Source organism: Danio rerio, chromosome 6 (genome assembly GCF_052040795.2).
Source record: "Danio rerio strain M-AB ecotype USA chromosome 6, GRCz13ab, whole genome shotgun sequence".
Taxonomy (NCBI): Eukaryota; Metazoa; Chordata; class Actinopteri; order Cypriniformes; family Danionidae; genus Danio; species Danio rerio.
The window spans coordinates 40,942,790-40,961,378 of record NC_141026.1 but is presented as its reverse complement, the minus strand read 5'-3'; the positions used below and the strand labels follow the sequence as shown (position 1 = coordinate 40,961,378).

General features: G+C 37.9%; 1 protein-coding gene across 4 annotated transcripts; it reads right to left on the bottom strand.

The window, feature by feature from the left end:
* Positions 1 to 422: 422 nt before the first annotated feature.
* ube3a (ubiquitin protein ligase E3A) lies at positions 423 to 17,118 on the bottom strand. Of its 4 annotated transcripts, none has more exons than XM_087256132.1 (11): positions 16,186 to 17,118; positions 15,971 to 16,054; positions 12,096 to 12,409; positions 7,640 to 8,886; positions 7,412 to 7,556; positions 5,765 to 5,970; positions 4,604 to 4,768; positions 4,336 to 4,491; positions 4,172 to 4,245; positions 3,851 to 3,994; positions 423 to 1,845 (listed from the first exon to the last, which is right to left on the bottom strand). In XM_087256132.1, coding segments are annotated over exons 2-11 (2,574 nt in total). In that variant the 5' UTR covers positions 15,973 to 16,054; positions 16,186 to 17,118; the 3' UTR covers positions 423 to 1,724.
* Positions 17,119 to 18,589: the final 1,471 nt, after the last annotated feature.

The following is an 18,589-nucleotide window of genomic DNA, read 5'->3' as shown; positions in this document are numbered from 1 at the left end:
TTGAATTTTAGGATATTGAATTTGATGTTTAGAATTGCTTGAAAATGTGAAACTGTATTTTTACAAACTGGATATCTGCAGTCTATGAATTCAGAACAAAAAAAATTTGATGTTTGAAAATATGTCTATGAAAATTCAGCCTTGAAAAATTCAGTCATCTTAAATTTCAGATGTTCAATATTCAAGTTATGAAATTCAAATTCAAATCAAGAAATTTAAATTCAAAACCATTTTAACGGCATAAGAATGCAGATTTAAAAAATTACAAACATCAATAATTCAACTGAACACATTTCAGATTGTTTTGGCATATTACTAGCTCCATACATTTCCCGCTATAAGAAGTTTTCTTAATTGTGTCACACCACAAAAGACCCCAAAAGCTGCATCACATGATTTCTTGACCACATATCAACACACGGTTTGTTTTTCAGTTTTGAATTTATTTAAGAATAACTTGAAACAATCAAATGTTGTCATTCTCAATATCAAGTTCTGTTTCCCCCTTTTATGTTAGCGCCATCAGCAGTGGATCAAACCACAGTCACATTTAATCTGCAAGAGGGAATAAGGAAAAACAAAATAAACAAAAAAAAAAAAAAAAGTGAACAGGGCATCACTAATCTGGATTACCAGCTACGCCTGAACAAAATCGGAGCGGCGATTCTCAGCATAACTGTTTGGCACGACAAGATAGTGGTACGACTTGTGCCAATTTCCCCTCATTTTCATCCAAATGTATCGGGCCAGATACTGTGCAGAGCAAAGAAAAAAAAAAGCGCAACTAAAACGCTTTCTTCATGGGGCACCGTCAATTAGCATTCATGGACTAAAAGTCTGCCATCTTGAATTAAAACAAGACAGATAACAAAACAAACAAACACTAGTAGGAAGCTTCTGACAGAGTTTTATAGGAAGTTGAGATCTCTCCTTTATAACACTACTCGTTTTCGGCAGGAGTGCACCACTGTGATCTTTAGCAAACCGGTCAGTTGTGTGTGAGGGAGAGAAAAAGTCGAATCTGAAGCGAAATGCAGAACACTGGCCATAAACGAGCAGCACGACGGCATTACAAACAATGCAGATTCTCAATAAATACAGATTCCTGGATGCCAAACTGAGACTGAGGCTGCTCTGTACCTTTCAAACATTGCCGCAAATGTGAACGAACTAGGGAAGACCAATGAAGCACGAGCCAAAACTAAAAAGAAAAGCCTAAGGGTTGACAAAAAAAAATCAAAAATAAAACAAAGACATTCTGAATAGAGTTAAGTGCACTTTCACAGTTCAACCGTAATACAACAAAGTTCCACCTCCTCCCTTTGATCTTGTTTTATTAAGTTTAGTTGGTGATCAGTCCTGCAGCCGTTGAAAACTTCCAACCGTCCCTCCTGTTTTTATGACTATGAAGCAACAAAAGTGTGGAATTCCTGGCAGACATGACAAGAGATTTCATCCCTTAAAATAAATAACGCTATATCTCAGTGCATACAAAAAAAAGGGAACCTGAACACTTACATAAGAGGGAGAGAGAGAGAGACAGAGAAAGAGAGAGAGCCATGAGTCCAGTGTGGTTTTATCTACTTTTTAGGCACAGGCACACGGTCACCAGAACTTCCCCATTTTGAACCCATTTCATGTTGCCTTACATTTAAACTTGATATTTACGATTAGTTGTGGATGTAGCTGATTCTCCTCTGAGGGCTAGAGTGAGTTCTTTAGCCTCAGAGCATGCCGAAGCCTTTGGCGTAAGTGATGGCTTTAAGGAGTCTCTCTTTAAGTTTCTCCACGGTGGAGTATTCGGGGAGGAGCAGCACGTTGAAGCAGGTATGAGAGGTGGGTAACCTGAAGAACACAGGCGGACCAGAACAAGGTGTTAATTCAACAGCTATTTCACCATTATTTTTAGTATTTAAGACAGAACAAATGTTACACAATATTTCTTAGGGGTAACATTTGAGATTAACTTGATGATGGTTAGTCACACACACAAAAAAACAGACAAAGCATACAAAATCTGTATATTATTCAACTTTTTTTTTTTTTTTTAGGTTTATTTAAATCACAAGATTTGTAATTTTCTAAAATAGGCATAACTTACAAGAACACAGGTTACTGGTTACTGGTTTCCAGAAATGTTCATAATATTTTCTTTTGTTTTTATTTTTTTATTTTTGGGTGAACTAAGTGATTTTTTTCAACTAAAACATTAAGCTCTTGATGTTACAATTGTTTTTTAAAGCAACGTTTTGAAACTAGATTTTACATGAAATACAACAAAATACAATGAATAAAGCTGTGAGACATTAAGAAGAGGCTAAATATTTTAGTGACACTAAAATAACTTAATAATAATTATATGAAAAAATACATCCCACGTATAGTCAGAGCCAAAAGGTTATTGATTTAAAAAAATGATAGTAAATGTATAAACATGTGTTTTGGATATGGATTTAAAGATTTGCTTTCTGTAACTAAAAATGATGGGTTTTTATTTTCTAGAAATTTTAATTGATCCCATCATAGTCATTCTTCTCATTTATGTGCAATTTTAAAGATTCATCAAGCTAACAGGGCCCTACAATCAGCAGGCCAGTTGTTGCTGGAGGTCCCCAGATCCAGGTTGCAGTGGCATGTCCAAAACTGTGCAATACCCTCCCTATAAAACTTTGTATTATCATGAATGTTGCACTGTCAGTAGTGCAACATGCTGTGTTATTGACATTCTTGTTTTAATGCATAATTTTGTTTTAATGCTGTAAAGCACTTTGAGCAGCCCCCAGCTTGTATTATGGCCCATTTCCACTGAGTGGTACAGTATGGGTCACCGTTATCAGGCTTGCGTTTCCACTGCTAAAAGGGTATCAGTGGTACTCTTTTGGTGTGCATGGTGTACGACAGAAAGTTTCAGTCGATGTTATTCTCGCTCAAGAAAATGTCTACAGTAAAGCTGTACAGGCTGTTCACATATCATATGAGAAGCATTTCTCACAAAACAGACACTTTATACACATAAATACTTAAGTATAAGTGTTCATTACTAACCTTTCAATGAACATGATTTGATTATGACTGCAGATCAATGACAGTGTGAATTAACCTACTGTAACGTCTGCAATTATATAAGGTAAATAAATAAATAAATAAATAAATAAATGCAATATATATGAATACATGCAGCCCCTTACAGTCTCCGATAAGTTACCAGTTACAGAAAAACTACACGCAGCATATGTTTAGTCTTTATTTGGGTTAAAAAAAACAACTTGCAACATATAGCTCACAGTCAGTGCAAATCTCTCATCTGTATCTTTAATTTCACCAGCACATGTAACCTCTTGATAGAAAGTAATTCCGTCATTCTGGGTTCATAATAGTCTAGAAGTGAATATAATACTTAAACACAGCAGTTTGTTCATGTTTTAGGTTGCTGAAACAATCATTTACTCCTTTGTTTTTCCGGCTTCTCCCTTTGTTTTTTTGCGCAACAGCTCTGTAGCTGTTCAACAAGATGACGACAAGGTTTGTTTAAGCTCGGGTCAACCATAGCTTGTTGTTATATGTATATATTGTTACAGTGTAACATCTCAACTGTGTATTTAAAACATGGAGGTTATGGAGGGGAAAAGAAACACTGATCGCTAGTTTACTACTAAAGCATAGTACAGTATACATCTAAATTTGTTTCCACTGTTTGTCAGAAGTAGCAAAATAGCTGACTGTACCATACACCCCTGTTTTGTCCCTTTAATAAGGATAACTAGCACAACAATACTGTACCAAAAAGATGGAGCAAGACACAATGCTAAATGAAATGACAGTGCAGATATTTGGTAATAATTGAGTTTACCTGTCTGAGTCGGGACCATTTTTGGCAATAATCATCTTGAGTTTGCCTAAACCTCCAACTGGAGCTCTATCTGTGCCAGTGGTGAACTGGAGAAACAGTCTCTTCTTCTCCTGCTCAAATGAGTGCACCGTCTCCCAGAAATCCCTGAAGAGAAGCAAAAATATAGTTTTTCCCTTTCAACATAGGATGTAGATTTTACAATGAGTGTTTGACTGATAACATTCTCGCAATTGCCAATGCCTATATGCATTGTGGATGAGGCCTGATGAACAACAACAAACACACAAAGTCACAATTTAAAATAAAGAAACATCCACATACCTAATAATGCGCGAGTCTTTGTTGTATCCTCCATCATATTCGGTGCTTTCTTCAAGTGCTTGGAAGTCAAGGTTCTATAAAAGCACAACACAAAAATCATGCGCTTGTATGTATAGCTTTACCACACCGATGAAAAATGAGTAATGAATGTATATCTAACTCACCCTGCTGCCACATATAAGCAGCTCAATCTCCTCCGGTCGAAACAGATATTTCAGTGGAGACTCATTAGTGACCATGTGGAATCCTCTTCTAAAGGCCTTAAACTGTTTCTCCACACTTTTGTTCAGCATGTACTCTGCATAGAGCGCCACAAAATCCTGCAGACAAGACACTTCATGTTATATGCATACTTGCATGTTGTGTTTTTAAATGTTGAATGAATGAATGAATAAATGAATGAATGATCATTTATTAAAAATGTTCCCTGACCTTTCTGTTCTCATTGGTAACAGGGATTTTATCACCGCTTTCCTTTAAATCGTACATTAATGGGTTTCCAAACAGGTCTGTTTGCGAGATCTGGAAGGTAATCATCATGTCTTCTTCAACATTGCCTTCATACTCCATGAGATCTTTCAGACTCTGAAAAAGAACCTGTAAAAACAGACGAACAGCACCATTATAATCATTTTCTCCAGAGATGCACTGATAGAGATTTCTCTAATCCTGCCCATCAAATAACTGCTATGTGACAAAGGGCAAGCATTAACCTGCCCCAAATTATTTTGATGAGCAGTCACCGTGTGCTAAAGTCTTCACGACGGACTCCGCCAGCAAAGTGCTGATGTGTCTGCCTAAATCTCCCAGCAGACATAATCTCTGATCTAAAACTGCCTGCATTCTGAACAAGTGTAGACAGATAGACGATACACAGCATGACTGAGAACTGGACATGCATAACTACATGTAATAAAGCTGAAATGCTGCTCATAATGCATTATCTCTTTATCAATTTAAAGTATGGACTAGAAATATTGAGGAAAAAACCTGCCTGTAGTTTGAGGGTCCAAAATCATGCATCTATAACTATGTTAACATAACTTAAGAAATATTTGGAAAAACATTACACACTGTCTTGCTGGATTTTGATCTACAGTGTACTACAGCTGCTTTTAGTTTAATTTACCTGAATGTGGAAAATATTAAAACAATAAAAGCTACAAGTTTATAGTATAAATCTGTAAATAAATACACAACACTTTTCAAAAGTATGAGAAACATTTTAAGGGACTATACTTCAGCAAAACTAATAGAAATTAAAAGATAACATGTCCAAACACTGCAAAAAAAAGTCTAACTCTTCCCATAAAAACACTGAGCAGCACAGCTGTTTTTAAATGGTAAAAAATAACAAATATATATTAAACAATAAATCAGTATATTATAATGATTTCTAAAAAATTATGACATTTAAGTACAAAGAACTGATGAATCGTAATTTTTCAAATCAAATTAAAGCAGCCTTGGTGAGCATAAGAGACTTCTTTCAAATTCATCTCAACATCTTGGTGAACCATTTGTGTTTCCATTTTTAAAAACAAACATTAAGCAAGCTAAATATTTTTAAAAACGTATGCAGGCAAAGATTACCGGATGAGAGTCTGCAAGGTCTCGAAACGTTCCTTTCTTTCCCATTAGTTTTCTGTAAATCACCATAGGGAAATGCACATCCAGAATGCAGTTATTGTAGATAGCTAGGCCCAGGACGATGCCTATCAAAGTGAACTGGCCTTCATTCTCAAATGATGAAGGGTTGAACCAGAAAAGTTTTGTGCTTTCATCATAGGTAAACATGCCTGTGGGTAAAAAGTGTAGAACAAGTGAGCAAAACAGACACCATCCACCTTATCCTCACTGATTCATTATTCACATTTACAGAATAATGCTGAAGTTCTGAATGAAATGATAAGCTTACTGGCACATATTATATTACACATTCAATTACAATAAGTATAAATGATCGTCAATGAACTTTGTGTCAGATGACATATTGGTTAGTTATGTTTAGTTCCCAAGGCATGACAGTTTTGTTTGCTATGTAGATAGAAACTATTTAAAAGGTGGGATCGCAATGCCAGCTTAGCATTGTGATGTCTATCGGCCATCAGCGATGGACGATGGCATCGTCTATGTACCCAACCCTAATGTCAGCAACCAAGACTAATTTCATGGCAAGAGCATTTCAATAATAAATATACACTTAAAAATCAACAATTGAATACGTAAGGATTTTTAGCGATAATACATAATAAATTCTAACACTCTTCTTGGAGTCTTCTGGAATCATTAAAAGCAGGACAATCCAGTAAAATGTGTTTGACTGTGAGAGGAATTGTGCACTACAAACTCCTTAAAATCTAAAAGAACATAATAAATGTTTATGTCACCTGGTATTAACATGCATTTAACGCCCCGTTTACACTAATGCGTTTTTGTTTTAAAACGCATAAGTTTTGCTACGGTTACGCCATCCGTCCACACTACGCCGAAGTTCTCGAGCGCCGAAAACGGAGCGTTTTGAAAACACTGGAGAGGCCGTTTTCATTCTGAAACGCTGCTGCTCTATCCCAGTGTGGATGAGGAAAAACAGAGACATTTGAAAACGGAGGCGGGGCTGCTGAGATTCGCTACCTGATTGGGGCTTTTGTGTCATTGCGTATACTTCCCTTATTCGTCAAGTCAATCACATGACTATAACGCTACCGGAAGACAGTACTGTAAACAACAACATGGGCACAGAAATGGGAGCGTTGTTTGCACTATTTTCAGTTTTAGGCATCATTGTGCAGTTATTCATTTGGTATGTTTAGTAACAACTCGACCTCGTCATCTGTCCACAAAAATACCTCTCTTGCTTTCTTTGCCATCGCGTTTAATGTTCAACCGGCGTTTGTTAACCAAATAACCAAATGCCAAGTGAGACGCATGCTTTCTGTTTACACCAGAATGCGCATGCCCTGAGTGTGCGAATGGTCACGTGATATACGATTTTGGTGGCGTAGTGTGGACGGAGATATGTTCGGAGACACAAGGTGATACGCTAGTGTGGACACGGATCGTTTTCGATCTAAAACGCACTAGTGTAAACGGGGCGTAGTTATGCAATCAAAAGTGAGCAGATGTTTTTAGTCAGTTTTAATTATTTGATAAGTGAATCTAAAATGTACATTAGGTTGCATGAAAGAACCCCAAAAGCTCTACTGAAAAACCCAAATAGGAAAAACAAATGATTATTACCTATATCTGGGTTGAAGATCTCCTCTACAACCAGTTGAAAGAATTCTTTGGATACTCCTCCCTCATCTACACCTTGCTCACCCTCAAACTCCACATACAGTTGTTTCTTCAGGTCTGCTGGGTTTTCCATGGCAATCATCTCCAACTACAACCAATTACATGTTTATTTTATATAAATTATTCACTTCTTTGAAACCGCATTCATCATCTGAGCTTTTTGGCACTTACCCTGACAAGAGCATCGTCTATGATGTGGTCTCTGCGCACTTTGAGACGCAGATAAGGGTTTAGTTGCTGTCCTTGCACCAAACTATAGAGGGCAGTAATCCTGCGCTCGCTATACATGCGGATCCGGTTGTCATAGTACAGGCCCAGATTCTTAGTCACAGCGTTAAGTATGAAAGGGCAGGTCATAAAGGAGAACTTGCTCTCTGTCTCCACCTTGAAGAAGGTATAGTCTTTGTCCATTTCCAGCACCTCATTGAGTGGTTCATTGATGAACTCCTCGAATGGGATGAGGGGTTTTCGACAGTCCGAGGCACGGATGCCCATTTCTGTCTCTAGCGGATCCACTCGAGGGCCTTTTTTATTGCGTCTCTCCTCTCCCAGCAGCTCCTGCAGCGTCAGCTCGCTGGACTCAGGGATCGGTTCATCGTCGTCCTCCTCATTGTGATCCGTGTCTAGGTCGCCGCCCAGCACGTTTGCATAGTAGACGATTTTCAAGCACTTGGTGGCTGCCACCACACCATCATCCTCATTGACTAGGTTATCACTGCTGAACTCGTTGCTGATGACCGTGTAGGTAATAAGCTGCTGGAAAGTCTCGACCAAACGTCGGATCTGGTCCACACCGTACTGCGACCACAACCGTGCAAGCTTGGCCAGAGCCGGAAGAGGTAGCTTGCTCATGGCCTTGCAGAACTGTGGCAAGGCGATTTCTAAGTATTCGGGACTGTGGAGGTTACTGTTCTCCATCACAATGATGAAGACGTTCAGGTAATTAGGGTCAGCGGCGTACACATTGTGATAGGTGAGGTCACACTCTACGTTGGGCGACAAGTAGACTAACGCGTTGAGGAAAGCTGCCTCAATCTTCTCATTCGATAATAATCTGTCGTACACTCTTCTTACAGCATCAATGTCTACAGAAACTTCTACAGGACTCAACTTTTGGACGTTGTTCTCCCCATGAGATGACCCGTCTCCACTTGATGCTGAAGCTTCTGGTTCCACCTCCATTGCTGTGGATGAACCAGAAGCCGTTTCTTTCTCATCTTCATCTTTGTCTTCATCCTTGGCCTGAAGGGACTTGAGCTCTTCCTTGGTGTGTTGTTTTGCTTTGCGGAAACTCTGGACTAGACTCTCTGCACTTGAGAAAACCCGACCAATAACACGGATTAGAGGAGAATAGTCCTCTGTCTCACTGCAGATGCTCAGGATTTCATACACCTTATCCTCAGTCAAGAAATTCAGATCTGCCAAATAAAAAAAAAACATAGTAAAACACTTGAAAGTCAAAGACACAGTTAAAAGACCAATGCAGTCAAACAGAATCCATCCTGCTATAAAGAATGTAAGTATTTTAAGTATTAAGTGTGTGCTTAAGAAATAATGTTGAGCATCTTTGTCCATCTATTAAAAATATACTTGAAATATTACTTACAATTGTAAAGCAATTTTTTCTCTTTAGCAAATTTAATAAAGTTAGGCCCAGAACTGGCCTGGTAAAAGGTTGCACAAACAAAGACATTGGATATCAATTTCAAAATTAATCAGACTGACTGTTGAATCATTTTAGCTGTTTTTATTTGTCATTTTTTCCATTTACAATACCATTATTTACAATATCATGTTATTCTATTCACATTTTATAGCAGACGTTTAGCACATTTTGTCACAAATATGACATTCTGCACTGATTTGGGTCAGAGCTGGGGAAAAACCAAGGACAAGCATAGACAGGCTACAGACTACCATCTCTCAAAGCAAGGTTGCCCAAACTTGATCCTAAAGAGCCACTGTTTAGCTGCTACTCTAATAAACACACCTAACCAGCTAATCATGGTCTTCAGACTAACTAGAAACTTCCAGTGCAGAAACTACTGTGTTGGAGCTAGGGCTGCACGATTAATCGAAAAAGGATTGTGATCTCGATTCTACCTTACACACGATCTTAATTAAGCATCACAAGGATTCAGCCAATTATATTTTGAAGGTCAGGAGAGAAGCGTAAAGACAGGAGCACAAGTCTTCACATTGTTTTAGATACATTGCTCAGGAACATGAACACCTTCAGATGTGAACCTCCATGGTCTCATGGTTCAGTAATAATTATCATGCCATCGATTCAGTTAAATTCGATATCATGCCATCAGTTCAGTTCAATCGCATCGACTATGTTTTCCATAAACAATTTAAATTTTCTGCACAGCACAGCAATTCTTGTATTAAAATGTACAAATATGTTTATAATTATATCATATTTGTAGTACAATTTTGTCCTTTAATACAAACAGTCAGATTTATAAACTGTACCTTTAAAAACTCAAGTATGCACAGAACGTCATGAGCATTTATAGCAAATAAACAAATATAAATATCCTGCTCGCTTTCTGAGCTCGCTAGGAGTTCTTTCTTGCACCCCTATGACTGGTCACGCACTTAATAGAAAGGGCTGCGATTGGCTCTAATGGTCTGGCGCTGTTCACAGATGAATAACACTGATAAACGGCAGCAGCGATCACAACTGATCTATGATAGATGCAGTGAAGAAAACTCACTCTGCACAAAAGCTTATGTTTGTATCCAGAAGTATCGCTGTTACAGCCAAGAGGAAAGGGAACTACCTCATGACAGCAGGTTAAAGGTCCACAGCGAGAGAAAGAGAATGTGTTTCCCTTCAGTTTCTCCATAACAGTGAAACGGGTCTCTGCTGTAAGTGTCAGTGAAAGACTGTCCAGTAAACACGCATGCAGAGAATTGTGCACAGTTTCTTTGTTTTTAAGTAGTTGGAGCGTTTTAAATACTCGCACTTGCCTCCCTCACCATAGTAAGCTACCGCTACATAGCAGGGTCTCAAAGCATATGAGATAAATGACGTCAGTACACAATAACTGGTTATGATTACTACAGAACCAATACCAAATTGAATGCATCTGCATCGTGGTGCACCGAAGAAACAATTAATTTTGACACCCCTACTTGTAGTTGACTTTTTAGCAAGTCGCTCCTCATATAGCAGCCTGTGGTGCTTTTTTAGGTTCTGGTTTTTGTATTTCATCGTTCTGTAACATCTCTTACAAATTACCTGGTTTTGTTTGGTGTCTGTGACTTTGAAACTAAGATATTCCCATATTACCACTGTACTGTTTTTCTTTGATATTAATTTGTCTATTACTGCTTCTGAAGTTGCAGTTGCCATCATCCAACTTGTTTGCGATTTCCTGTTTGTTTTTTTTTGTTTTTTTTTTCCCGCATAGTTCAGTTGTGCAATTCTGATTGGGCTGAACGAAAGCGTGCTCACCCAATTGGCTAGTTAGACTGTCACACACAGACGGCAGTCACACATTTGCTCTAGGTGGGGGAATTTAAATAATATATAGTTCATATCGCAGCCTCTTGCGATTAGATTATCGCTGCATTTCAAATCGAGGTTGCGATCTGATTTCAATTAATTGCATAACCCTAGTTAAAAGCGTCACATACTGTATATATAAGGTATATTTCCCTCAAAAATGTAATTTATGTCTTAATGTAATGATGTATTTGCAGCCACAAAATCACACGAGTTAACACACTGTTTGTTTGCGACCAAGAGAATGAGCACGTGCCCGACAATTATGTCAAATTTAGTGAACAGATCCTGCTGTGAATAACGGGTAATAAAGTCTAAAATAATGCTCAACTTATTGCAAAGCAATCATTTGGGTGCCACATGGGAAGTATGATTACCATTTATGTTTTATTTCTGTCAAAATGATGGCGGCCATGACAAGAACCACAATCTGAAGTGAAAGTGAAACCAAAAGCGTGCACATCATTTAAATGATCATACTGCAAAAAAATATCATAAAGCTAAAAATCATGATTCTCATTTTAGCCAGAATTGAGCAGCCCTATTTGGAGCTGGTTGGCACAACATTTTGCAGGACAATGAAACAGAAATAGACACCCTAGATTCAAGTCTCCACTACATTCTTGAACCCTTTAATGCAACAAAAACAAACAATATGATGCAATACATATTACACCCCTGCTCTTTCACGACAAGTGCCATGGGATTTTTAATGACCACAAATAGTCAGGACCTCGGTTTAACGTCTCATCCGAAAGACGGTGCCCACTGACAGTATAGTGTCCCCTTCACTTTTACTGGGGCATTAGGACTCACGCAGACCACAGGTTGAGCGCCCCCTGCTGGCCTCACTAACACCACTTCCAACAGCAACCTAGTGTTCCCTATTGGTCTCCCATCCAGGTACTGACCAGGCTCAGCCCTGCTTAGCTTCAGTGAGTAACCGGTCTTGGGCTGCAGGGTGATATGGCTGTGGCAAATTATATTTAGAAAGGTATATGTTTTAAATGCGTGTTTATTAATACGTGAGGATTTCCAGTAAAAAACTTTAAGGAATTTTAATCAAACTAGTTCTGATAAAATGTCTACAAACATAACACCGTTACTCACCTCTAAAGTCCTCCCTTGTGGGTGGCAGGTCCTTATGGTTCATCTTTCCGTTGCTGCAAGCAGAGAAGTTGTGAGCTCCTTTGGCACTGTTCTCCGGGAAGGCTGAACTGGCTCCTTTCTTAGAGGGATGAGGATCACACAGTTTGGCATTATTCTTATATAACTCCAGGGCCTTGATGGCTGCTGCATTGTTATCCATGCGCTGGAAACCCGGAGAAGAGCCACAAGCCTCATTCGTGCAGGCCTCATTTCCACAGCCCTCTGTTAACTGGTGGTAGTAGCGCTCAATTAAATGCTTTGCAGCCGCTCGCTTCCTGTATCAGACATTCAAACAGGACAGCAGTGGGGATTAGTATGGTTTAATCCCAAAATAAGTTCACACCAGTGCAGATATACATGTCTACTAATCAACCATTTTCATTTCCAACAACCGTCAAAATGTGACTGTTGCATGTGCATATGAAAAATCGGCTGCTGTTAAGATGACAAAGAAAGCGAGCAGTATGTCTTCCATTCTTCAAAAGAATTATTCATTTGAAAGAAAGAGATCAAGAAACATCTATAATGCAGCTGCTCATGCAAAATGCTTTATGCATGGACAAAAACATAACATGCACTGATCTGTCATAATGTGCCATAAAAGAAAACATTCAAAGCACATTTATGTATATATATAGTAAATTTGGCAAATTTGTATATAACATCACACAAAACATTGGGGTTTGATAGGTTAATCAAATGTCAGTATTTGTGATAATTTAAAATAAAGGTTCAAGCAAAATCAGTGACTCAAACCTCAATTAAATAAAGTATAATAATACATACACGCACTTACAGAAATCATAATGATGGATTTAAACGGTCACAATGGAAGTAAACAAAGCCCTTGGTTATGTGTCATGCAAAAGCACACAATGCTGATGTCTTATGCATCATTATAAAAGTATATATAATAAGTCTGGGCGATAAAATTGGTATCGGTATTTATTGACCGTACACTATTGTCAATAACAATAAAAAATGCTTTGGTATGAATCGCTATAGTTTTATTAATATGTAGCTGCTGAGTGCAGCCTTGGAAAGAATGCCAACAAGCTAAGGGTGTAAGTTTATCATTTCCAATGGAGGCGTGCTACTTGCACGACGTGCACATGTTGTTTTGTTTACAGAATTTGAGGTTTACTGTATCATTATTATTGACACCTTAAAGTTTGATTTGATTGTTCAGTGTTTACACTTAACTATTACACACTTTGTAAGATTTTATTTGTCAAGTTTAAGAGTCTCTTTAACACTTTTTACACATTTATTTTATTATACAGATATTTTGTTTAAATATTTTTGTTTTTGACTGATAAAATCATTTTCTTTAGCAATTTTGTTAAATTAAAATAAAGTAGTTAAGTAAAAAAAAATCATAATACTCCTAAATTTATTTCTTAATAAATTTATTTCTTAATAAATATCAATACTGAATGACATGAAACATGATATTGTGATACATAACTATATTTTTTGCAATATCGCCCAGCCCTAATATATAACATTAATTGCTTGGCACTGTGTACTGCCAAGTGTCTTACATTTTAAATATTCTTCACTTTTTAACTGACGGATAAGCCAACCAAATGGATAAAAAATACTTTTTAACCAATAATTATTATAATTGCCCTCAAACACACCCCAAATTTGGGTGATGTCTTTCTCCTGCTTATTAAATGGGATTTTTAGCTGAAACCACATTCCCTGGTCAGAAGAAGAACAGGAAGAACTATGGCAGCATCCAAAAGTTTAGGTAGCAGACTGGATATTACAATGCCTTATGAGACAGTGAATCTGGAGGTGGTGTTTCTGCATAAAAGCACCTTGTGAAACTGATTTCAGATAGACTTCTGAGACAGCATTACAATTTAACTAATAGATAGAGCTTTGGTGAATACAATACTAACTTGTTAGAAATGCCATCAAAAGTAGAAACTGTTAGTCGAAAACATACATTTATACTAGAAAAATCTGATAATGCGATATTTAATTTTTCTGCAATGAATATCGGGATATACAGTTTCACAAGATAGTTTGAATAGCTCTTTTTAATGATTTTCTGGGGAGTCTAACAGTATTCAGGTACAGAAATTAAGCAATCTTGAAAAAAAAATAAAATGCTTTTCTTACTTTGTCTCGTTTCTAGTTCAAATATCAAACAATTTTTAGATCAAGTAGAAATAAAGTTTTATTTTCATTTGAACTAGAAACAAGACAAAAATACTAAGAAAGAATTTTTGTTAGTTTTTGCATATATCATATAAATTCCTTATAAATACAGTGACTAAATACAATTCTGTAGTTCCTGCTCAACTATAATTCAGACTTAACATTGCGTATCTTGTGATGTGACTTGTGAATGCACACATTGTGCTAAAACGATATATTGCGCAGCCCTAACTTATACACAAACTGACAGAAAAGTGGAGCTTTAAGATGCCATCTTTATTTTTTAGCTCTCAGAAATGTAAAGCACAGGATTGTGAGATATCGAAGGCAGTGAAGGACGCATACACTGCCCTCAAAATTCAATCAGAAGTAGGTACCTCCTGAGACAGTAGGCGAAGCAAAATTTAGATTTGGACGTGCCCTGATATTTTCCCACCTTAGAATGCTGTCGGATGCAGCTTAAATTAATACCTGTGGCTGGCAATTGATTATTTAAGATGATCAGTCTGTGCAAGAATCTGAGCATTACTTGTGGTCCTGGCAGTGTTAACATTCTTAAGCTCTTTGTTGCATAATGACATGTTTGGGTCAAACTGACACTATTTGTTTACAATGGAAGAGGCATGTGTTGTATTGCTCACAAGAATGGTACATGTAATTATCTTTGATGCTGCAGCCTATATTAAAAAAATTATGATTTCCTTCACGTCCATGATCTTAATAAGGAAGACTGACATTTTACACTGACTGACTGCCAATGTTTAATATGAAAATTATTTTTTGTCAGGACATTTGTGCCCCAGACTGTGCGCCGAATAGGCATGAGATGATAACAGTTTTCAACGTATAGTGTGCTTTGGAAAAGTCAAGGTTTGAAAATCGCCCAAACCTTCTGCTATAACGTTCCTAAGGTATGTGAGAGGTTTTTTTTAACGGTTTTTTAGGACAACAGTATCTCCAGCAGAAAAGATATCCAATGCATTATAAATTATAAAGAAATATGATTTTGAAACTAATGAAGACAGCAGAAGTCTATGGTATATTTGAATGATTTACCCTCACATGTTTACTGCTCCAAAATACTTTAAATGTTTCTCTAAATAAAATGTATTGTGTTCAAAGATGAAAAAAGTTTTTTGTTTTTTACCCAGACATTTAAAAAGAATATTTCTTAGGGTGCTTTCACACCTGCCTTATTTAGTTCGATTGAATCGCACTAGAGTTCGTTTCCCCTTTTGGTACGGTTCGTTTGGGCACCACCCTTAGAGCAGTGATCACGATTTCGTCAAACCGTGATGTTTTTATCCAAGGTTACCATACCGTCAGAATCTTAAAACAGCACATGCCTAGCGCCAAATATGTTCAGGAGTTTGTGCAGAGGTGGTGTATAATTTAATAATGTTCAGTTATCTGCGCTATGCAATAATTTAGCAAAAGATGACATCAATGTATGATAAAGAGCCAATTCTTCGAATCACCAAACACCCCAGTTTCAGCTAAAAATAATCTTAAGAGCTAAAAAAAAAAAAAACTAAAGTTCTACAAAAGAAAGTCACCCACATTCTGAATATCTAGAGGGCAAGTTAATTAACAGTAAACTTCAATTTTGGGTGAACTAGCCCTTTAGGGAAAAGTATAAGTCAGGTAAAAACAAAGACACTTACATTAGACTTGCTTTAAAGTTTCCAATATCACACTCTTCTACGGCTCTGAACTCAAAGAGACCCAAAGGTTGTCAGGTAGCAATCCTGCAGATGAACAGAAAACATCAATAATTTCACTTTTGCAGCACTGGGAATTATACTAGTGAAAGGGACATTTAAAGAAACTACCACATTATTAACTGCAATTAGTAAGAAAAACATTGGTAAGCACAAACCTAAAGTGAACCACAGGGCAGAAATATCACCATGGACAGCGTCTAAAAACCTAGCAAGCTGACTCCCTAGACAGTATTTGATGTCTAAAAATGTTGCCTGGGTAGTCAGCTCACTGTTTTTTGACATAGTACGTGTGTCTGCAAAAAAAAGGGCAGCGACGTAAACATATACAGACGGCAGCCGCAGAACTAAAAACAAACTGTGTGCTTTCGCAACTGAAGCATCCTGTGTGCCGGTAAACAGTGGTTTACCCGGAGCAGAAGCCGGAGAGGCCGCGGACGGGAAGGCAGGGGGTATGACAGTGCACAAACAACTTCTGCTTTGCACACACACACACACACACAGTCAATGCACTACAGATATCATCCAAACAAACGAACACACCCATAATAGTCATTAATAAAGTCCGCTGAAGATGATGATGATCGGTGCATTTAAAGCAGAGCGGGAACTGCAAATCTTATAACCTTGCAGTAACTGTCATGGGGAGCAATGGCAGGAAAGAGCTGAGTAACTAGTTAGCCTAGCTGCAGCTAACCACAGTTTAACATTTCAGAGACGCATGCTAAATTTACTTAACGCTTATTGCCGCGTATTATAATCGATCACGTATTTAGGATATCGGGATTAACGGTATTTCCCTTGTTTACCAGAAAGCTCCGTCCCTCCCTCCCCGGAGCGGGTTAGCAGCGCGGCTAACTGGCCTAATAGCGCTTCTCGCGGTGCTCCAGGCGCGGTCGGGACAGAAGAAGCGCGATTAAGGTTTTGACAGCTTACTTTTGGAGGTGTTCTGATGCTGACGAATGAATCTGGTCTCTCAACATCACAATCGCTTCTAGTGCGGCGTGTATTCAACTCCAACCCCTCCACAAAATATTCGCGGCCATCTTGATCAACTGAGGCAAACACGGAGAGCGATCCCACAATGCACTGAGGCACGAGGACGACCATCAGTATAAAAACACGGCACAGCGCTCTGGCAGTCAGTCAAGATCCGAACATGTGTGTTGAAATACTTGTTAACACGTTCACTACCATATGCATGAGCCAGATAATAAGTTGTAAATTTTGGTAAAAAAGTAGGATTTTTTTATTTACACATAGATCTCAAACTAGAAACTAGTTATGTTTTTTTTCATCAGCAGAGGGCAGAACCTGAAAGCAAAAATTCAAGAAACCTGATTTGTTTTATCTAAGGTTCATTCCAGTGCTTTTGGGACCAATAGTAGATGTTGAATAATCTCAGTGGTTCAAATTTTTTGAGTCAGTTGACCTGAGAAATTAAGCGATTGATTCTGTACGGTGGGAGTTAAAACACCAGTAGGTGGCGACTGTAAAAAAAAAAAAAACGATAGCTAGGCCATAACTGTAACATTTTATTATTTATTTTATAAGCATAGAGTGCTGCGGGAGGTATGATGTCAAAACACAGAAGACAGTGTTTTTTCATTTGTCCTTGTCAGATTGTCCTACCTCCCATTCAAAAGTAGGTAGCAAATTTTGATGACACAATATGCTACCCATCAGATTTTGCTACCAGCGTAAATTTTAATGGTAGTGGGAGTAGTAAAGCTGTAATATCACCATAACCCACCTAATCCCTTTCCCCAAAGACACATCTATTCAAGTACAGTGTTGGGAGCATAATCTAATGGGATAAAATGTCAGGACAACGTGTACCTTGAAATTTTCTTAATCTGAGGAAAATGTAAGGCTTTGCACTCTTTTGATATGTTTGCTTTACAATGTGCTAAATTTATCAAATTATTGAAAACTATTTCTGCAGCAGGAATGGTTATTTAATAATTCAACTTACTTTAGAAACAATTCTGGTCAAAATTCATGCAGAAACACTGCAGTGCGCTCTTAAAATTAATGTTTTTTGTTTCTATATTCTTTATTGCAGCAATGCCATATTTATACCTTGCAACAACCTGTCCAGTTCTTAAATAAAGCACTTATTTCTTAGTGTGAAGAATATTCTAATGTTCTAAAGAAGCTTTTTCCGGCGGATTTAGCCATGGGCAATATGGACCCCCAACCCCTTATACTATGAATTTTTAAAAAACTATTTTTAAATATGTTTTAAATATCACCTATGATGAAAAGTAAGCTATTTGGAAAGAACCAGGGCTTAATTTGTGCCGGAACACACCAGATCCGGATCCGGACTTGGCACCTCTGAAATCTGATCCGGCACCTCATTTTACTGATTCCCCTCCTTAACCGCCCTCCTGCCCTGTCCGCTGTTCACTTTCTTCCCAACTCTCCAACTCTCTTCACTTAAGTCTGTGACACCCCTCCACCATCCAACACCCTGCCATCTATCCACTTGCGTGCGCGACGCCTCTACAGCTCCGTTGCCCCGATCTGTTCCAGGACCTCACAATTCACAAATTAAGC

Excerpts from the sequence above, each read along its gene's own strand:
- ube3a (XM_087256132.1), bottom strand. Across the intron at positions 5,971-7,411 it reads GATCTTCAACCCAGATATAG|GCATGTTTACCTATGATGAA; the intron begins GTAATAATCATT and ends TTTTACCCACAG. Across the intron at positions 1,846-3,850 it reads AATGGTCCCGACTCAGACAG|GTTACCCACCTCTCATACCT; the intron begins GTAAACTCAATT and ends TGTGTTCTTCAG.